The following is a 23,287-nucleotide window of genomic DNA, read 5'->3' on the forward strand; positions in this document are numbered from 1 at the left end:
CTTCCTTCTCTTCATCTACCACCCAAGTGACTCTGACTTGTCTTACTCCACCCCCAAATCCTTGCCACAATTCTCTGGATACACCAAAAGATTGAACCAGCATGGAATAGTGGAAAGGGCCATTTTCCAAGCATATACTAATAGAGTATTGTCCAATTGGAAATTAGCCTTAGGTGCTTGGTTGTCTGACCTCAATGCATCAACTCAGAATTTCAACCTTTACATTTCCCACTTTCTTTTGCTTTAGAACACAAGTGGTCATGCCATCCCTGACTTCTCAGAGAGGTGAGAACCCCAAAAAGGAGGTGATCATGCCCCCCCCAACTTCTCAGTAAGGGAGGTGAAAGCACTGAAAAGATGATCATGCCCTCCCTGACTTCTCAGGAAGGGAGATGAAAAGCACCAAAGGGAAGTGGAGATTGCCAGCGGGTTTCTGGGTTGAAGAGTCTTATTAAAAACAGGTATGCACAAACCCATAAGCATGGGAGGTATTACACAAGCACATAGCAATAACGCACAGGCTATAAGTGATGACCCTCCCCACAGCCGGTGCAGGCTCAGTGTGGTGTAACAAACATGAACTATACATGCAAGTAGTGATATAACAAACAATATGAATCAACATGGTGTTGTAAAAGATTTCCAGAAGTCCTAGAAGGAGGTATGTAAACAACAGTCACACATATGCCTTCTTCGGCAGCCAAGAGATAGTCCAAAACCAATTGTCCATTGCTTCACGTGTCAGGGATTCCAATGATGCCCACAAATTTTTGAAGTCCTGCAACAATCTTATCCATTTCTCAGAAAATCTAATGATTCCTGAGGGTTTTGAAGTTCTACAACAGTCTTATCACGTCTCAGAGAATCCAATGATTCCTGAAGGTTTTCAAGTCCTACAACAGTTGTATCATGTCTGAGAATCCAATGATTCCTGAGGGTTTTCAAGTCCTACAACAGTCTTTTCATGTCTCAGAGAATCCAATGATTCCTGAGGGTTTTCAAGTCCTACAACAGTCTTTTCATGTTTCAGAGAATCCAATGATTCTTGAGGGTTTTAAAGTCCAACAATTTTTGATGTCCATGATTCAAATGCCATAACTGCCATGCTCTTTCAGTGCTGCGCACAGTCAGCGACAGAACCACCTGATGTTTCTTGGGTTTTCTCCTTCGTTTCAAGGGCCTGCTCCGGGACAAAGCAAATACGGCTCATTGGCACCCATCTGATTCCTTCTCCATCTGTGGAGATACAACCAAACCCTCTCCCCCAAGCAGTTAGCCTATCTGGTCCTTTCCATTCATCACTTTCTGAGTTTCTCCACATCACCTGGCAATTATCTAAAGATAGTGGAGCTGCTCCCACTGGACACTGCCCTTCTGGTGGGTTATAAAACCTGTCTGCCGGAGCCAGTGCATCTTTGTCAAAAATCAAGAAATTAATGGTATAAAGAGCTAAATTCTGAAGTTCCTAGGGTTACCTGTGGCTCCCCCTTTCTTTTGTTTTTGGAAGAGTATCTTAATGTCTCTGTTTCTACTCTCTACTAATGCCTGTCCTTGAGGATTAAAAGGTATGCCAGTGGTGTGTAAAATCTTATACTGTACACAAAAGTGTGCAAAATGTTTAGAAGTATATGCAGATCCATTGTCTGTTTTTATTGTTTGTGACACACCCATAATTGCAAATGCTTGTATAAGAAATTCAGTGACTACTTGGGCTGTCTCTTTTGCTGCTGGTATTGCAAAAGTGAATCCTGAAAAGGTGTCTACCACAATGTGGATAAAAGACAGATAACCAAAAGATTTACAATGGGTCTCATCCTTTTGCCAAATTTCACTGGGTCTCAAACCATGGGGGTTCTTTCCTGGAGGGAGTATAGGAGTGGGGAAAGGAATGCAAGCTGTACAGGCTTTTACTATGCTCCTAGCTTCTTCTCTTCTATTCCAAATTGTAAACGCAAAGCTTGAGCAGCCTGAGGATATTTAAAATGAGATTCTTGGGCTTCTTAAAATAAAAGAGTATTGGCCAGCATAATTAGAAGATTATCTGCCTTTGAATTACCATCAAAAATAGGACCTGGAAATACACTATGAAAGTGGACATGCAAGATATAAATCTTACCTGGATGTTTTCTCACTTGCTCTTGAAGTTCCTTAAAGAGCTGATATATATTAGAGACTACACATTTTATTTGGGCTGTGGCAATTCTTTGTACCACACCTACTGAATAGGCTGAATCAGATATTATATTTATATCTCCTGGATGATAAGTAAGAGCTAGAATGAGTGCATACAATTCATTCTGCTGAGTGGAATGAAAAAGAGTTCTGACTACTCTGTTTATAGTTAAGTCACGAGAGAATACAACGCAAACATTATGTTTGGATGCATCTGTAAAGATAGTTGGTCCTTTAAAAGGAACTTTTAAAAGGAACTATGTAATAGTTTGGTTATCTTTAATGGAGACCTGTGTGTAAAATTTGGAGCCATGGCTACTCTGGGATAGTTTCACAGCACACATTAATTTGTGCATTAGTATAAAAGGTGTATATCTTGTCAGGTCTTATCCCAGATAATCATACTGCTCACTTAATGGCCTTTAATAAGCCATAAGCACTGGGTAAGGAGTAAGGCTTTGTTCTGGTTGTGCTGGAAGATTCACCTATTCTACCACACTGTCTCCTTGCTGAAGGACTGCTGTGGGTGCCTCTTGTGTAGCAAAAACTGATATTTCCAAGGATTTTTGAGTGACTCTTTCAACCACATTGGATAAAGCCAGTTCAACTTCTCTCAAAGCCTCTTAAGCTTCTTTTGTAAGCTGATGTGGTGAATTTAAAGCACTGTCTCCCCTTAAAATGTCATATAATGGTTGCAATTGATAAGTAGTCAAGCCTAAGACTTGACACATCATTGGATATCTCCTATCAATTTCTGAAAGTCATTTAAGATGTTTAGCGTCTTTGTTCTTAAGGAAAGATTTTGTACTGCGAGCACCTTAGGGTATACTTCATATCCTAAATATTGAAAAGGAGCATGTCTTTGAATTTTTTCTGGAGCTATGTGCAATTTGTAGTTCCTTAGTGTTTCTATGGTCTTTTATAGACATGCTTCTAACATTTGCTCCTCAGGTGCACATCCCAATATATCATCCATGTAATGTAATAACATTACTTTTGGAAATGCTTTTTTTATTGGAGTAAGAGCAGCAGCAAATACATTTGACACATAGTAGGGCTGTTTTTTATTCCCTATGGCAAAACGGTCCATTCATATACTTTATAAGATTCAGCTAAGTTAATGCTGGGCACCAAAAAAGCAAATCTTTTCATATCCTCCTTATCTAGAGTATTGTCCAATCAGTAATTAGCCTTAAATACTCGATTGTCTGACCTCAGTGCATCAACTCAGAGTTTCAGCCCTTTACAATTTCATTTGGATTTTTGGGGAACATTTTACATGGTTGTTTGCCATTTGTATCTCAGAGTCCAAAAATTGTTTGTTGCCACTCTTTCACCACCCATCTATTGATTTGCCTGGCTTTTTCACACCTACATTGAAACTTAATCAAATTCTTATCTTTCTTCTGTATCCTTACACATCTCTTTTTCTTGGCAAGACATACAAGGTGTCAGAGATAGTCAACAGCAAGTCTTACAGATAAGTTAAAAAAAGGTCAAGTAGATTGTTTTGATCTCACATCTATTATTAGGTACAAAGGCACAAGGTTATTGAAAAATCACCATCTTCCACATGTTGCAGAGCATATGGTGGGGAGTAAAACCTGTTTGTGATGATAAAGGTAAAGTTCCTTTTTACAGAAAATAGAACACTTTGTGCAAAATAAGATTAAAGGTCCCTATTAAAGGTGGAAATTTCTGGCTATTCCATTCTGCAACAGTGAAGTTGCAGAGGATATTATAGGTTATTTTTCTAAACTGAGTCAGAACGTTTTTTAGAGATGAAGAAATTATTTCAGGAAACCATGGGGTAATAATCCACTCATACGAGTAGAAAAACCTCATTTATATGGTTTTCCAGACTCTGAAAAATTATTTCAAAGACACATCAAGTCACCTGGAGTAGCATATGGTACTGACTTCCAGGTGTACTTTTCTCATGTTTTGCACAAATGGAGGTGCTTTCAGAAACTCAATGAGATTGGTGCTGTGAGGATTTTTCAAATGCAATTTCATCAATATGCTGGATTCAGCTTTGAACCAATGGCCCAAGAAATCTGTTCCGGAATCATCCATGCATAGGACAAGTTTGGAAAATGGTTCAATATCTAAGGCTTCTCAAAATTGATATTGGAGCCTAAACTTTACTTTGATTGACATGGGCCCAGAGATGACTAGTGCTTCTCAGAGGCTTTCCTTGGCCCAGACTCCTCATTGTTCATTCCCTCTCCTTTAACCCATCCATTCAACCAGTTGCCAAGCCCTGCTATGCTTCTGAGTCATCCCAAAATATTGATCTTGTAAACATCTCCTTCAAAACAGTTCATCCACAGTGTCAAAAACATCTTGAGTATTTAGGAAATATGGGAGAGAAATGGTAATTTGGGATATTTGTGGGAAAATCAAGGAAGTTCAAATAAATTTTGATTAGCGCAGACCATCTTACCTCCATTCCCTTTTATTTACTCAAGAATCAGCTAGCTTTCTCCAAATGAGGCAAAAGCATTGTTCCTTCCCTCAAGGAGTTTACATTCTAATAATGGGAAAAATAATATTTAAACAACAACAACAATAATAAATAATGGGTGTATGAGTATTGTAGTACAATTTTGGACTTGACATCTGGAAGACATAAATGAAAATCATATACTTAGTAGCAAGTCCTTTAACCTCTGTTTGCCTCGTTTACTTCTTTATAAAATGAGGATAGCAATAGCATACACCTCAAGGGGTTTTTGTGAGAATTGAATAAGATATAAGATAATGTGTATAAAGGGTTTTGCATAGTATATGCATGCTATAATTATGAAATAACGGCATATGAGATTTATACAGAGTAAGTGGAAAGTCATGTCAGAGGAGAGGCTTAGAGAGTAAGAGAAGGTTGTGCTGGAACTTGAAAGATCCTGATCCCAATCTTTCCCCTCTCTAATCCATACTCTACACAGATAACAAATAAGTATATAGGAATATTAATTATTATATATAATATTTACATTATATGTGCTAATGTTAATTACTAATTAACAAAATTTGACTATGTTATTCTACCTCTCAAAAATCTTCACTGATTCCTAACTGCTTCTTGGATAACTCAGCCTGAGTTCCCCACAATCCTGGCCAATACCTACCTTTTTAAAATATATTTTATTAGATTTCTCTAAGAACCATAATTGTTTGTCTTTTAAAATTTAAATTTTTATTTTTTATTGTTGTATTTTCAAAAACAGAAAAGCAAAAAGAAAAACAAAAAAGGAAAATAACATAACAACAACAACAACCAGAATATTGTCATGTATCCAGAAGAACATTAGGGAGGATTCAAAATATATAACAATAAATTACTAGTTCAAAGAAAAGATGTATAATATTAGAAGTTAAATTCATGAGTATCCATCTTTTCTTTGTCTTCTCATAGGTTGTTCTTTTGTTCTCTCCTGTTTTTTTTTTTTTTTCATTGTATTCTTTTCCTTTTCATTCTCCCATCTCTCCAAGCAGGTTATAGTTAATCACAGATATATTTGTATATACTTATATAGCTAAAGTACATACACACACACAGATACACCTGCCCCCCCACATACACATATACATATATAAATACATGTTTGTGAATGTATATTCACACCCACCATAGACATACACATATCTATATATCTGTATACACATATACAGAGCAACATGCATACATATCTACATATATTCAGATGCATATATACACACATACACATTCACCAATATATAAAAATACTTCTAAAGCAATATTAGTAAGGTTGATATATATATAATGTATATTTTTTCTCCTGATTGAATATTTAAATTTGACTTTGTCTAATATAATGATTACTAGCTGTACTTTTTTTCCCTAATAATTCTATTCCTGATCCTTGCTGTGATGTTTATGTATATCTCTTCTTTTCCATCCCTGCTAACTCTTCTGCTTTAATTCTGCTCCTTAACTTGCCTTGCTATTACTTAAGCTCCCTTCACCCATGGATCACTTTCTTGTCTTCTTTCCCCATCCTTTGCTTCCCCCCCCCCCCATCCATCCCTCTCTCCTTATTTCTTTATAGATTTTGGAGGGTGTGATACCCTTCATGGTATATATGTGGTGTTGCCTATTTAACCCATTCTTGATTTGAGTAGGTTTTCATAACTTCAAGCCCCTTTCCTCCCTCTAATGCCTCTGTATCTGTTCTTCCTCTTTTGTATAACCTCTTTTGTATAACATTATTACTATTTTGATTTTTTCCTAGGCAGTTTTGCTTTTTAGAGTCAGATCATACTCAACTCATCCCCAATCTTTCTTTTGAGCTACCCAGTTGCTGGTCAATCTTAACCATATGGTATATATTTCCACATTAAAAACACAAGCAATTTATCCATGTTAAGTTTTTTGAAGTTGATTTTTGATATCGGCTCTTATATACTAAATTTTCTATTAAGTTCAGATTTGATTGAAAAAAAATTCTAGAATTCTTTAAGTTCGTTGAATGTCATTTTTTAAATTGAATATTATATGTAATTTTTCTGGATATGATCATTTTTGGCCATAGGCCTAATTCTTTTGATTGCCGATATATATGACTCCAGGACCTGCGTTCTTTTATTGTGGCTGCTGATAAGTTCTGACAATTCTAATTGTAGCTCCAGCATATTTGAAATATTTTTTTCTTGTTTCTTGCAGAATTTTCTCTTTGATCTGAGAATTTAAAAAAATGGCAATGATATTCCTGTGTGTTTTCCATAAAGACTTTCTTTGAGGGGGTGATTGATAGATTTTTTTTTCTATTTCTACTTTTCCCTCCCATTCTATCAAATGGGCAATTTTCTTGTATTATTTCCTGCATTCTTGTGTCAATGTTCTTTTTTTGGTCACAGCTTTCACATAGACCAATTATTCTTATATTTTCTCTTCTTGATCTGTTTTCCAGATCTGCTGTTTTTCTTGTAAGATGTTTCACATTCTGTTCTATTTTTCCATTCCTTATATTCTGTTTTGTTATTTATTGGTCTCTTATAGTTTCACTGCCTTTCCCTTGCCCAATTTTAATTTTCAAAGAGTTATTTTCATCCTTAAGACTTTGTGTCTCCTTTTCTAGTTATTTAACTTTTCCCCCCTGTAATCCTTTTTTTCTTGAATGTTTTGTTTTCATTTTTATCTTTTCCTCAATGTATCTCCTTTGATGTCTAAATTCTTTTTTGAGTTCTTCTATAAATTCTTTCTGGTCATGGAGACATTTAACATTACTCTTTGGGGTAGAAAAAACTTTTTTACTTCAGTTTCCTCCTCTGAATATGAACTTCTGTCTTTCCAGTTCCCGAAATAAGTTTCTATGGTGAGGCTTTTTCTTCTTTCCCAGTTCACTTTTTTTTTCTAATAAGAAAAATTAGTGTAAATACCTCTAATTGTGGGCTGGGGGAATGGTGCCTCTAGCTTCACTTCAAATCTCCCCTCTCACTTGGAACCCTAAACCAAGAGCTCTCCCCTTCTGCAAATGGCCACAGCCAGCAACATCCCTGCTCCATGGCCTCTGCACTCCTGGTGTGCTAGTTCCTTCTCCTCCAGGGCCATGTCTCAGAAACATAGCTGGGCTTGGTATTCCTAATCAGCTGAGATTTCCTAAATTGTCCTAGACTCACACCCTGACTTCTCATATAGTCTGGAAGGTGAAAGTCTCTGTGGTTCCTGCTGAGGCTCCAGTCACCCCTAGCTAGCCCCTGGGCTCCTCACTTTCTTCAGAGCAATTCTGGAGGTGTTTGCACTTCATATTGGCTAATCCCCAGCCTGGGTCTTTCTTCAGATCTTCTCAGATTATATCTAGAGGACCTCTATTCTGCCCCAAGTCTTCTTGATTTTTCAATCTCATTTTCATCCTGAGGTTGTTCTGTATGTGGGGGAAATTGGGAGAGCTTGAAATTTACCCATCTGCTCTGCCATCTTCCCAGAATCCTTCCTCTGAAGTCCCCTAATTTCAAACTAGGCTGACCTCTTTGTTATTCCCTTAAGAGAAGAACATTCTAGACATGGGAAACAGCAAAAATGACACATTTCCCATGCTGGTAATGTTCTCCCTCCTGTCTTTTACTTGGTTCTAATTCTCAAAGATTTCCTGCTTTTTCTGTTCACTCCCCTCAATCGCTAATGTTCTGTGTCTTCTGAAATTGCTTTGTGCTTATTTATTTGTGTACATGTACAACAGAATGGTGGCTGCTGGAGGCTGAGGGCTAGTATTGTATTTTATGCTTGCCTCCTCTAATGCCTAAAATGTAGAAGGCACCATTTAAACCTTTGTCAAATTTCAAGCTTACAGGTGTCTTCCAGGTAAGTTGATTTCAGAAATGTTGAACTCCACATTTACCAAGTTCTCTTCTAATCCCTTAGGCTTTAAACTCCTTGAGAGCAAGAATGATTGTTTTGTCCTTTGTTATATCCCATCATTGAACAGAGTGCCTGACACGTAGTAGGCACTTAATTAAACATGAGTTGGTTTGAACTGATAGTTTCTGAGCCTCTGGAGTTGCTAAGAGCCCCTTCTCTCTCTGGCTCTGGGCAGTCCTTGGGAAGATGCATCTCTCCTTATTCCAGAGACAACACTGGTGACTTCCCACCTCCTGATATCCAAATGAGGATTAAGTTTTTGCTTTATTGAGTGTGTAAAGCTTTTACTGTGCCCGTTCACAAGCTAAAGCTTTTGGTTCAGTTTGGTTTATTTTTATGAGTGCTCGTTTCTATCGCCTTGGATATATAGCCAACATCATTTGGTTTATTGAGATGCCTATCATTTGTTTCTATACGGTAAACCTTCAGAGTGATGCTGACTGTTGGGGAGGCTTTGGAAGAGTCCAAATTGTTTGACACCTCCCCCCCCCCAATGCATTGGCATTAGCCAAGAAGGTGATTTTCCATTTTAGGACTCTTTTGTGTTTCATTTTCAAAAGTACTCCAAGGAGACTAGCTAGGTAGACGGCTCCATCTTGGGAAGGTGTGGCTTGCCACGGCTTTGCACATTTCCCAGATTCTCTAAACCAGAAATGGTTCGACAGCTCCATGTGATTTCATGGCTTACAGACTAGCAGTTTTCCTGAGATTTGTTATATGCACCTCTTGTTGAAATTGAGAGAGAGAGAGAGAGAGAGAGAGAGAGAGAGAGAGAGAGAGAGAACTACAGGAAGATAGAGAAAAAAAACAGAGAGAGAAACAGAGAGATAGAGACAAATAAAGACACACAGAGACATGCAGAGAGAAAAACAGAGAGACAGACAGACAGACAGAGACAGAGAGAGAGACACACACACACACACACACACACACAGACAGAAAGACAGAAAGAAAGATACAGAGAGAGAACATTCAGGAGAAATGAATGATAAATCCAGCTGGGAAAGAGAAGAGCCTGTCATGTAATGGAAAGAAAGAAAGGAGAAACAGAAGTCAATTCTTATCCTGGATCATTCAATGTTGAAAAAATTATTGTTTTCCAAGGGCATGTTTTCCATTCAATGTTGTGAGTAGATCACTGGTCCTTCCTATTATTAAAACCCTTTTTACTGAAGTTACTAATCACTTCCAGGAAAATCACTTCTCTGCCATTGGCACAAAGTAGATATGAAGTCTATAGATCTACTTTTTAAAAAGGGGGCAAAGAAAAACTCATTTACACTTCCTTCCCGCCTCTCTCTACTGCTTTTAATCTAGTCAGTATGAACACAGTCTCATTCCTGTGCTGTGGTCTGGACTGGTGAACAACATATAGCAGAGAGAGACTATGAACATTAATCCATGTAGCAGCATACTGAGTCTGTCAATGGCATAAAAGTCATTGACAGTAGAAAATCATTCCAAATGTCTGAAGGTGGATTTCTTTTTCTATATTATTAAGCCATTTTAAAAATAGGATTGCTTTCTGAAGGTGTTTCGTGTTTCATTCATCACCGTCTTCTGAATGAATTATTGGAAGATAAGAACTTAAAAATGAATTTTTTTCAGTATTTCTTTCTTGATAGAAATCAGTTCTTTTATTTTAAAAAGAGAAAGTATACTTACTTTGTCCATTTTGAAAAATAAAGGAATATAATGAAGAGAAATAGTAGATAACCAGACTATCTAGATATCTTATGCTTCTATCTCCTCTCTCTATCTACCTTGTAAGCACAATTAGTTATATAGAGAGGAAGATCTGAATTCTAATTTGGCCTCTGATGCTTGCAAGTTGTGTAATCCTATACAAATTATTTTACCCCTAGTTGCCTCAGTTACCTCATCTATAAAATGGGGATAATAAGGTTGTTGTAAGAATAAAATGAAATCATATTTGTTGTGCTCAGCACAGTGTCTGGCATATAATAGGTGCCATGTAAATCTTAGTTACTATGATTTGTATTTACTCTGTATGTTTTTTCTGTATATACATTTCTATATGAACTTGTGTTCTTCATTAAAATGTAAATTACTTCAGAATAGGAATTATTTTCATTTTTTGTCTTTATATACCTAAGTAACTGTTATATGTCTATTGTGTGTGTGTGTATGTATATATATGTATATATATATATATATATATATATATATATATATATATATATACAGTCTATTATCATTATAATTGGGACTTAACAAATGCTTGTTGGTTGGTTGATAGCCTAGCAAAATGGAAAGAAAGATGGCCCCAGTCAGGAGGAATTGGGCCCGTCCTCCCTCAGTCACATCCTAGTTATATTTTCTTGAATAAATCAGTCAGTGAGTTGACAAGTATTTATTAAGTGTTTATTATGTGCTAAGTGAGGATCTAAAGAAAAACAGATTCTCTGCCTTCAAGGAGCTTATATTCTAAAAGAGGCAAGTCCATGCTAACAACCATGTACAAAAGGTAAAGTGGAGAGAATTTCAGAGGGAAGGCACTAACACACAGGAAAGCTTCTTGTAGAAGATGAACTTCTAGCTGAGCTTTGAAGGAAGCTGGGGAAGCCCCAAGGAGGAGATGAGGAAGGAGAATATTCCAGGAGACAGTGACAATAGACAGAGTTGGGAAATAAAGTATGGAGTGCAAGAAGGAATACAGAGATCAGGGTTACTGGATTTTGGAGGGAAATAAGGAAAAAGGATCCTGAAAAGGTAGGAAGAAACTAGGTTAGGAAGGATCTTAATAACCAAAGAAGATTTGAGTCTTGGCTAGGATAAGGAGCTACAAGAGTTTATAGAGTGAGATAGAGAGAAGATGGCACACAGTGGAGTCTGTGCTTTGGGATGATCCCTTTGACACTTGAATGGAGAATGGGCTGAAGTGAGGAGAGACTTGCAAAAATGGGTAATCCCTCCATCAAGCTCCTGTCATGGTTCAGGTATGAGTAGAGAGAGCCAGCAGAAGGATGACAAAAACAATGAAAGAGAAAAGAAGAGGGGATAGATAAGAGATGGAGACAGGCTGGGTGGAGACACAGAAAGAGTGAAGTTGAGGCCAGAGAGAGAGAGAGAGAGAAAGAGAGAGAGAGAGAGAGAGAGAGAGAGAGAGAGAGAGAGAAGGAAGGAAGAAAAAAAGAAAGAAAAAAGGAAGAATTGTTTGAATGACAGCCACTTTAGAGACTAAAATAGGCTATCTGAGGTAGAGTTGGGGGAAAAAAACCTGAATTGCAGGCAGAAGACTTGCCAAGGATCACTCCAAATGTGGGACTTGGACCTCAACTTGTTCTGACTCTGTCTGGCATTTTGTTTACTAAGCCATACTGCCTCTTCATATACATGGCTGTGTACTGTGCTGTTGTTGTTGTTGTTATGGTAACTCCTGGGGCTTGGAGAAAAGACAGAGAAACAGAATTAAATTCCATAAGACTTGAAACTCAAAAGGAAATAAACAAACAGAACTTGGCTTTCAAAATAGTAAAAGAGAACACGTTCAAATCACCTCTGGATGTTCCAGTGTCTCTGAGATGCATCCACAGGGTCTTGGGTTCCCAGCCGAGGGTCTTTAGTGCTCAGCTCAGGGACAGGGGCGGGGCAGCCCAAGAGGAAGAAGCAGGCCATCCTCTTGGACAAAAATTCATTAGTGGTTTAGGGACATGGGCCCAGAACAGAGTCTAGACAAAAGCAAAATCTGTTTGGGTTTTCTGAGAGGTTTTGGCTACAGGAACATTAACAAGTCTAAAAGTGCAAACACTGGCCAGTTTGATGACCCAGTTTGGGCAGACAGCGGATAAATCACTAGGGCCTGGTTTGGGTTCCTAAAAGGAAAAGCATGGATGTCTCCCTCCTTCCTTTCCTCCCTCTCCTCCTCTCTGTCTGTTTGTCTCTCCCTCCATCTTTCTGTCTCTCCTCCTTCTTCTCCTTTCTTCTTCTTCTTGACAGTTATCTTTGAGTGCTAAAGCAGAGAGCTAGCTGTGTTTGATACTTATTATCATTTGTTCACATTTTCATTAAGCTCCTATCTGCAGGACTCTGTGTGCGACATAATACTACCCACTATGAACTCTCCAAACTGTTCTCCTGAGAGCTATCCCCTAAAAAAACTATTTTTCCCCTTTGAGACTGGGTCTCCTTAGCTCTTTAGCTCACTTAGAAGCAGTGACCACCCTGAGACCCACTCCAAAGCTCTTTTTTCTAGGCTATTTGATCCTTTTGGGCAGACTAGTGGTTGGGGTCCCCAACTCCCAGACTTCACCAAATCGGTGCTGTAGTGTGGGTAGCCAATCAGCTTTAGCCATCACTGCAGCTCAGAACCCCAAACTCAAACAGTCCACTCCCCCACAAGCAGAGATCAGGGGAGCACACTGCCACCCCAAACCCCAACAGCTTCCTAAGTCACAGGACTGATTTTGTCATCGTCTGTTTAAAAGCCCCTTTCGTTTCTCCTCCATCCCCTCCCTTGCTTCCTTTATGGGCTCTGCAGTCCAGTCAGACAGGTCCACCTTTCATCCCTCAGAGTGCCCCAGGCCTAGAATGCACTCCCTTCAGACCTGCTTCACAAAATCCTTCTCTGCCTTCCTATCTGTTCCAGAAAGGGAAAGGAATGGCTTGGGCTTTGGCTTTAACCTGGTCTCCTTTCCCTCTTCCCCCAGTGACAGGAAGAGGACTTTGGGAGCTTCAAAGGTTCCAGCAGATAGTGGATCTTCCATCTCGTCCTCAGTATTCTTGTTCTATCCCTAGATCATCTGGGATAGTGCTTGCCCAGTCAGGTTAAGTGTATTAAGAGCCAAAAATTGATTGAGTCATTCCCAGTCCCGAGTATATTAGGAGCCCAAAGGTTGGACTCTCAGCAAAGAAAGCAGATTGTGCCTAAAGGGAATTTCCCAAGTGCTCCTAGAAAGTAGCTCCCAGCACCCGCAAGCTGAGAGTTTTCCCTCTGCCATATGTTCTGTCTAAGCCTGGTCCCATTTCCCCCAGGCTCTGGCTGGTCTTGTGTAGAATGTATCACAGATTTTTTTGGGGGGGGCAGTGTTTTTATATTAACAGTTCTTTCTGTGACATTTTAGTATTTATTCCATTCCAAATTCTACTTAAAACTGACTTGCTGAAATGATTTTTGACCAGATTTTTGCATGGTGGCAAAGGATTGAAGTGTTGAATCATCTCAATTAGGAATATCAAATACTCCTAGAACCCTCATGGGAAAATGGAGCCAACTCAGAACCCCAGATCAATGAAGAGAAGGGGAAGTATAAGGGGAATAAGCTAACATGGGCTATAGAGACCTCACTTCCATACTTCTTCTAGGCTATAGAAGGAGGTACCATGGAATCATGGGAAAAGTCAGGAGACCTAAAGTTAGGAAATCTGGATGAGATCCTAACTCTGACATTGGGAGGCAAGATGGAGCGATAGAAAAAGCACTGGACAGACTGTGGGTTCAAATGCTACTTTTTTCACTTAATGACTTCAAGTAAATGCTTGGGCAAGCCACTCGGTTTCAAGTTCTTATTGGTAAAATGAAGATGTTGCACAGAGAGACCCACTAAGTTCCCTTTTAGCTCTAGATCAAGAATCTATGTTTAATTCAATTCTATGTCTCAATTTCTTCATCTGTAAAACGGAAGGCTTGGACATGAAAATCTTCTAAAGATCCCTTCCAGCTCTAGATCTAATACAGTCCTATATGATTCTCCTAATCACTCCATGAGGAAAGAAGTCTATCTTATTTATATTTCTCGATGTCCACTTTAACAATGTCTTACCCCCAAAGCTTGAGTTGATCAGGTTATTGCTCAGCCATTCCCTCATTGTCAATGACTCTTTCTTACTTAGTAAGAGACTTATTTTTTTTGCAGAATTAAGCAGCTTTAAAAGTCCAATAAAACTTTGTGCACATAAGGTGGAACTCCCTTGGGAGATGGCGGGATGCTTTTCACAGGAGCACAGTTATTGCCAGAGTCTGACTGTTACAAATTATAACCCTGGAGAAAATGATGGCGATGCAGAGATGAAGACTAAACCATCCCATGGAGATTCAGCAACTTTCTCCCCTCAAAATGCGGGGACCTGTCCCTTGAAGTACACAAGAAGAATTTGATTTACAATTTGAGGGAAAACCAAGCGTAGAGTAATTGGCGAGGTGGAAAAGCAATCTCATTTCTGCCAAATTGCTTTCTTGGGCTCCACAAGCTCTGTGGAGGGCTGGATTCGGGGGTCTGCATCTTGTTTGTACATATAGATGCCTTCCTTGTATGAATATGGCATCTGGTACAAGTGTGATCTAATCTTGTTGTCAACTAAAATAAACATTTTAATTAGAGGAGAAAAAAGATGTCCCAAGTTGCCTGCCTATGAACTGGTCCTCATATTTTCTGAATGGGAAGCCTTACTTACTAACTGTGAGTTTGGACTGTCGTGAGGTGATCCGAGATTCAGTTCCTTAATCTGTGAACTGGGGGCAGGGGATAGGGAGTGGACTAGATGGCCACAAAAACCTCTGACTTTCTCTAAATTATTATCATGTAATGATCTTTTGTGATTGGCCAATACAAAGACATTCAACTTTCTTAATTGGTCTAAATTTTGCTGTATCCAATACCTTTTCTGATCATATAAAAAATGGGTACCAGTATGCATCCTGTAAACTCCTTGGGGGGAGAAACTTTCTTATTTCTTGTCTTTTACACTCCCAATACCTAAGGTTTTTTTCACCTTGCCTGTGATTTCCATCAGTTTAGGGAGGTTTTTTCCCAATATGGAAACTCCCTTCAATACTGATGATAGAATCCTAGATTTACAATGTGAAAAGATCTTAGATGCTTTCAAGTCCAACCCCATCACTTCATAGATGAGGAAACCGAGACCCAGAGATGTAAATTAGTTTGCTCAGAATTACACAATTAGTAAGATTCAAACTTAGGTCTTCTTAATTGCAAAGCCAACACTCTGTTCAGTGAGCAATACTACCTCTTATCTTGCCCCTACCAGGTGCTTAATAAAAGTCATTTTCTCTATAGAAATATCCAAATTAACTATAAAGTAAGATGCTATCTGCATCCAGAGCAAGGACAGATAAATAGATGTTTGTATAGAATAATTTTAATCACCCCCCCATATTTGTGTTTAATGTTAACTTTCTCTAGGGCAAGGCAGGCAGGAAAGGAAGAAAAAAAAAGAAATTTACACTATGTCTTTAGTATATATCTCAAAGGAACAGCAAGTTGTACATAATAGATTGGAAGTTTCACACACAAACATTTTTATTATACTGTGTTACAGAAATGCTTGTTTTATTTCATACATTAAAAATAAAATAAATTTTAAAATGCTTATTGAATTCAATTGTTACTGAGAGGATGGTGACTTTTCACCTTCTTCCCTGAATTATTCTTGACCACTCTCATAATTGCCTTCTCTCGAGAGCATCCGTCACCTACGTACCTATGTGTTCACTCAAATTTATAAATTTCTTATATTTGACTGTAAACTCCAGTTTCATCTACACTTGAGCATCTCTTCCAACATCCATCATGGTGCTCTGAGGAATGGGTTCCTTCGCCAACCTGGCAGGCTTTAGACAGATGCCCTCTTGTTCGTTGTGTTACAAAGGGGATTCTTTATCAGCTTAGACTAGAAAGCCTTTGAGATTCTGGGATAGCTATCCCTAATTTGTTTATGTGTTGTTTATCTCTCCAATTAGATTAAAATCTTTCCACCTCCATGTACGGCGTTCTGAACTCAATAGCAATTCAACTAATATTTATTGAGAGTTTATAGTCTGGAGCACTATATTAAGTAGGGTGCTTATAACTGAGGGGTGGGGAAATTTGTATTAAATAAATTAATGGATAAAATGAATTGAGATCACTTTCCTGAAGTTTATTTTAAAAAGGCAGTGGACAACTCTTTGTCTTTCTAGGACAAGGATAGAGTAGTGATTCTATCCTGACCCGAGTTCGAATTCTAACATGTCTATCGGACTGCATTTTTCAAGGGTTTTACAGGCTTTCAAAGGTTGGTGCACTCATAGAGTACCATGTAGACTGATCCTGCCAAGTTGAGAAAAGTAGGTCAGACACAAAATTGGACGGATGTTGTCCGAGAACCAGCCTAGAGGGTCATCACCAAGAGATTGGTCACTATGTTATGTATTTGAGGGGATCCACCAGCTTAAGGGGATGATTTACCAAGCCATGGAAGGTTGTTTTATTCGAATAAACACCAACACGATGCTTAGGATTTCAGGGTTTTATAGAAGTAGATCTCAAAAAAACCTTGAGGCTACCTAGTCTAATAATCTAATTTTTTAGATGAAGAAACTAAGGTCAGAGAGAATGTGACTTGTTGAAGTTCACATGAGTGAAACTACTCAGTCCTAAAATCAGAATCCCAGATTTTAATCTAGGATCAAAATTGTTGATTCCTGGCTGTTGATAGGAATATCCACATGGATGAAACTCCAAATGCCTAAAGAATTTTATCATTTAGATATCGAAGTAAACATAGAAGTACTCTGAGCTGATCCTGTCCTTTTATAAATAAGGAAACTGATACCAGAACAGGTCAAAATGACTTGTCAAAGGTTATACAGGTGGTGAATGGAAGAGAAAACTTGAACTCATGTCCTGTTGGCAACCCCCCTCCCCCCCACCCCCCTCTATCTACTGCACTAACTCAGGGAAGCAGCACGAGAAAATCACTCCTTTGTGGAAAGGATGTTTTGAGCACAGCAGTGGTCAGGTCAGAGATCTGGGCTTTAGAAATATCATCTTGGAAGCTGTATGGAGAATGGACAGGAAAGACTGGAGGGGAGAGACTGCTTTGTATGCTTGTATTTGTATTCTTAGTACTTAGCACACTACCTGGCACGTGATAATTGCTTAATAAATATTCTAGCTCTCTGTCTATTCATCTATCTATCTATAATACTGTCCCTTTTTACTGAAACATCCAATTCCTATGATCCCTTTAACTCTCTCTCTTTCTCTCTATCTCTTCTCCCTGTTCCTTTTCTCTTCTCTGTTTCTCTCTTTGCCTCTGAATCTATGTCTCTCTGTCTCTGTTTCTGTCTGTCTCTCCCCTCCTCCCTTCCCCCCTTCCACCCTCTCTCCTTCCCTCTTTGTCTCTCTGTCTGTTTCTCTCTACTTCTCTGTTTCTGTCTCTATCTCTAGTCTCTGTCTTTTTCTCTGTGTCTCTTTTTCTCTTTCCTTCTCCCTCTTCTCCTGTCTGTCTGTCTGTCTGTCTCTCTCTCCCCATCTCTGTTTCTCTCTTTTGTTTTTTGTTTCAATTCTCAGATGAGATCTTCCTTTTTTGTTTAGAAGAAAAAATTATAACTGACACTATTCATTATGATAATGAATTCATTTCATAGTGTGGACATATTGTGGATTGTAATTAAAATTCTGAGGTTCTTGGAATAAAGTAAAAAAAAAAAATCCAACACTTTCTGAAAAGGTAAGCTTGTGGAAAAGACAAACAGGAATAGGCAGAAACAAATTAGGCTGGAGCCAAGAATATGCCTGCTTAGAATGCAAAATTGACTGTAAGCCAGGGACATAGACAGCATCCATAACAGTGACGTGGGATTCAAGCTTTGAAGGGCGCAGTAATTTGTTAAAAAAATACCATGTCACTATGAAACACTTGTATCTGAATGAATGGCCTGGGAATTGACTGCTGGGACCTTTGTCATCTGGGTGCCTGGTAGAAAAATTAATGCCAAAGAAATTGGGTTGTTTCACTCTCCACTTTTTGTAATCCTATTTTTCATTTTTGGTATCTCTTGCTTTATGGAGGATATAAATTAACATAGATCAAGGGAGCGTGTTTCAAATGGTAACTGTTTGGTTCAGTTACCAACTGGAGATATCTTCTAGTCAGTAATTTGGACGCTTATTCTCAGCATATATGCATACATATATATGGATGTGTGTAGAGGTATATATATATTTAACTTCAATGTAATTTTATCATTGTGGGTACTCTATCCAATTACATATCAATATCCAGACAAGCCATTTTTTATTCGATTGTTTTTTTTTCCAGATATATAAGTAGACCAAACTCATTTGAGTGGTTATAGATCTCATTCAAGAGGCCTGGAAGACCTCACCATTATAAATAGGGAATTCCTCTTCAAGTATGATTCTGTTCTAGATCATGTCTAGTGATTATCTTTGGTGAGAAAACTTCCCTTTCTTTTATGCCTTGTCTAATGTCAGTAATCAGAGGACATATCTGTTGTTGTGTTCTACATGAATGCTAACTCACTGTTAAATATGCTTCCTTCCCAATTCATTCTTCTCCAGGCTAAACAACTTCCATTCCTTGACCCATCTTAATGTGTCATGATCTTATATCTTTTTTATCATCTAGCTCTATCTGCTCTGGACATGTCACTGACATTTGTCAATGTCCTTCCTAAAATGTGGCACCTAGAATGGAACACAATGGTCCAATTGAGGTCAACTACAGAGAGAGTATCACTGACCTGCTCCTGGACACACACCTCTAAGTGTAGCTTGAGATTGACTTTAATGTCCCCCCCCCTTTCATTTCATTCTGTTGGCTCATGTTGACTCCCCTAAACCTTCCAGATTGTTTTCATAGGAATTGTCATCACCTCCACCTTAAATTTATGAAAATGGCTTTTAAAAATAAATATATGACCTGATACTTATTTAAAAGATTCCTTTTAAGGGTAGCTAGATGGCACATTGGATAGAGCAACAGTCCTGAAGTCAGGAAGACCTAAGTTCAAATCTGATCTCAGACACTTAACATTTCCTAGCTGTGTGGCCCTGGGCAAGTCACTTAACCCCAATTGCTTCAGGAAAGAAAAAAAGATTCTTTCCCAAGTGTAATTCTGTGGGTTTAAGAGAAGCAACTCAAAAGCAAAAATTAATGTCTTTCTTTCTTTCTTTCTTTCTTTCTTTCTTTTTTTCTTTCCCTCCCTTCCTTCCTTCCTTCCTTCCTTCCTTCCTTCCTTCCTTCCTTCCTTCCTTCCTTCCTTCCTTCCTTCCTTCCTTCCTTCCTTCTTTCCTTCCTTCCTTCTTTCCTTCCTTCCTTCCTTCTTCCTTCCTTCCTTCTTCCTTCCTTCCTTTCTTTCTTTCTTTCTTTCTTTCTTTCTTTCTTTCTTTCTTGTGCAGAAAACATGGGAGGACAGTGGTCTACCCAGGATAGGTATTCCAAAATGATTAGACGTTTTTAGCTTTAACATTTGCTTTATTGTTTTCTCCCTTCTTGCTACTTTTAGGTTGCCCCTGCCATTAAAGAGAGGATGATGAAGAAGGGAAGTATGATGCTGGGCTATCAGCCACATCAGGGAAGAGTTAACTTCTTTCGTCAGGTGGTGATCAGCCCCCAAGTGAGCCGTGAGGACATGGACTTCCTCCTCGATGAGATTGACCTCCTAGGTAGAGACATGTAGCCATTGCTCAAAAAGGCCCCAGAGCACAAATCCCACTGAGCAGAAGTTTCCCAATGAAGAACATCTGGGGCCTTATTACAGATAATGTTGTTCTTCAGATGCTCATTAGGAAATGCTACAGTAACTTTAAAATCCAATTGCTTAGAGTACATCTTAAAAGTGCCTCAAAAACCTCCAAAGTCTAGAAAAGCAAGAGCAACAGAAGAATGAAAATAGCATCAGTGCTGCTCTTGTGATTTGGACACCTTCTTTAGGAAGGTTGTCTGGGAGGAGTGTTCTCAGAGGGCAAGCTTCCTGGGTATTAAGCAGCCATCCCCTCTTTAAAAGATTCAAGGAACTCCTAAATGTAGGAATTTTGATTCTTATGCCTCATATTCATCAATGATTCACACTTAACACTTTAGAGGAGCTTTGGAATGGATGAGAGAAGAGCTGGGCATTGTCCAGCCAGGAGTTTGAGCTTGCTCCGGTTCCTCTAAAAATAGACTCCATAAGATAGCTCTCGCCTAGATCTTTGGTGGCCCTAGAAGCATGTTAAAGCTATTTTTTAAAAAAGAGGAATGATGAAAGAGGTTTATGTGAAAGAGAGATCTTTTTTATATGGACTGATTGTGGCAAATTATTGGAATTCAACATGGGACTGATCTAATCTCCCTATGGATTAAAAAAAAAAACTTTCAAATTACTTAGTAGGCCATATATTATTATTATTTTTTTTCATCAAAGATTAACAGCCCCAGAAATATTCTTTCATCCTTGTCTTCTGGACCACATTCTTATTTTGCTCTAAATCCCGTTATTTTGTTTTGGCTAAATCCAGCCATATGAACCTACTTCTACTACCATAAAACAAAGGAACCAATAAGATAATATTCATCTTCCTCTCTTGAGAGGGTGAGGGCCACTTAACAAACAAAATTGTTAATTCATATAGATATCATGTTTTAATGCTTACAAAGCACTTTGAGATTGGTAGTACAAATATTATATCGGATTTTACAGATGAAGAAACAGAGGTTTGGAGAGGGTAAATCTGGGGTTTTACCCATGTCTCCTGATTCCAATCCCAGCACTTTTCCCACACTGATATCGCTTTGGATAGGAAGAAGAGGCTAGACCTAACTTAAATCTCAAAAGTTAGAACCTTGGTCATGAAATTAAATGATCATCAAATATCTTGAAGTTACTAGAAGGAAGGCAATAATAGATTTTCATTAATCCCCAAGACTGTTCCTTATCACATACTCACAGAGGTTGGTTTTGTTGCCACCATTTATGGATAACACAGCTCTACTAGGATTCCATCCATCTTTTAACGAGGATTTATTAAGTGCTTATTATATGTTAGGCACTGTGCTAAGCGCTGGGAACAAAAATATAAAAAAATTAGTTTTTGACCTCAAAGAGCTTTTATTCTATTGATACATGATCCTTTTGGAAGGTTTTGACATTTTAGCAAATTATCCTTAGCAAAAAAGTCCCTTCATTTTAGGAGTTTTGGGAATTATTATTTTCCAGTTAATTATTTCTCTTCTTTTGGTGGCTTGGTTTGCTTTGAAATAATCGTTGTGTGTTTTTATGAAGGCTGAAGAGCAAACTAAACAATGTGGTCATATATTATTTATTGTTCATTTTCCAACGCTGTGAGTAGCTGAGAAGCTGAAAGCAGAAGTTTTCTTGTTTGTGCTTAGTTTGTTCATCGAGATAGCAATGACCAATGCAGTCTTTTCTCTTTCACATCTCAAGTACTGAAAATTGTCTCTAAATGAAGTGCTTTAATGCCTTCAATTGACATGTCCAGTGTTGTACAACATTCCCATTTACGAGCTCCAAAATACCAGTAATTTATTGTGGGCAGAAGATAATAGATAAAAAATAAAAATAGGAGCTCTTCACCAACAGACTAAAATGCCTTCACAGTCGTTCCTGGGAGTGGAAAATCTTGATCCCATCTATAAGCCTAATTCTAGCTTTCTCTATGAATTTTCCTTGATAAAGGACTGAACAGAATTAGGCCCTTTAGATACATAGTTTGTCATAGTAAGCCCTGTATAGCTCTCTTCTAAGTAGATTGGCTGTATTGGAATTGTGTTTCCATTTTTTATAGATCTGGGCTATACTGCCCCCCCCAAAAAAAAATTGAAAGTGGTAAAAGTATTAGAGTTTTACCTAATCTGTTACTTTTCCTAAAGACAAAAATTATGTAGACATACTCCATCTAACACTAATTGATTCTCTTCAAAACACAGTGTAAGGTGAAATGATGTTACTTAGGAACTAGGCTATGGATGGATGGCTGGCCAGACAGATTGACACATAGGATTTATGACTTTTTAGTGGGGTTTAGTTGAAAATGTTTTCATAAGATTGTTGATAGGACAGCCTTATCCAAAACAGTCTGTGCTATCATTGTAGGCTTTGAAAATCCAAGAATCGATATCAAGAAGTTCTCTTTTTATATTTAAAGTTACTATTTTTCATTTTAGCATCTTGTTTCTGTCTTATGTTTCCATTATGTCAGAATGGTTAAGATATGTTTACCAACATGCCTCTAAATTTTGATAGATGCTTACTAGCTATGCAATGATGACATGGTTTGTATTTGTTTTCATTTAAACAACAAAATAAACAAGAGTTTTTTTTAAAGTCTGCACATAATATTTCTGTAAATCGACATTTGCATCCTCATGATGCAAAATGAACATTAGAGCATAAATTTTTCATCTGACTTGTTTTTTTTTCTGTCATCTACTATTTACTCATTTTAGCATTTATATACCATAACATCTCCCCTGGATTAGGCTGCCATTTTAGCAGTAGAGACAAGAGACTTCTTGTCTTGTAGTTGATTTGAATAAAATTAAACAAGAGAAACAAAATATGTGCTTGTCTTTTTTTTCTGGGCTGTTGTGGGCTGTCAATAAAAGTGAATTCCAGTTTCAATTCTGCTAACTCTTTAGCATTATAATCAGTTGCTTCATTTGTAAAATTGAGGACTTGAACTCTCTTGTTCTGGGGGGTCTGCCTGTCTCGAGCCTCTCCCATCCTAATCCATCCTCAATTCAGCCACTAAAGTGATTTTCCTAAAACTCTCAAAAGCCTGAGCATGTTACTTCCTCTCTATCTACACTCCCAATAAACTCCATAAATTCCAATGGCTTTCTATGGCCTCCAGGAGCCTGTTTGGCATTCAAAGACCTTCATAATCTAGCCCGTTTTCCAATTTCTTACATCATATTCTCCTACATGAACTCTTTGATTCAGTGACATGGGCCTTCTGACTG

General features: G+C 38.1%; 1 protein-coding gene across 1 annotated transcript in view; it reads left to right on the plus strand.

Annotated features, from left to right (window-relative positions):
- GADL1 (glutamate decarboxylase like 1) overlaps window positions 1-22,882 on the plus strand; it is a 205,905-nt gene extending 183,023 nt beyond the window's left edge. Inside the window, exon 15 of the mRNA XM_051961454.1 lies at window positions 19,830-22,882. Within this exon, the coding sequence (XP_051817414.1) occupies window positions 19,830-20,003 (174 nt within the window). The 3' untranslated portion in view covers window positions 20,004-22,882. The remainder of the gene's footprint in view (window positions 1-19,829) is intronic.
- The last annotated feature ends 405 nt before the right edge of the window (window positions 22,883-23,287 follow it).

Source organism: Antechinus flavipes, chromosome 5 (genome assembly GCF_016432865.1).
Source record: "Antechinus flavipes isolate AdamAnt ecotype Samford, QLD, Australia chromosome 5, AdamAnt_v2, whole genome shotgun sequence".
NCBI classification, from domain to species: Eukaryota; Metazoa; Chordata; class Mammalia; order Dasyuromorphia; family Dasyuridae; genus Antechinus; species Antechinus flavipes.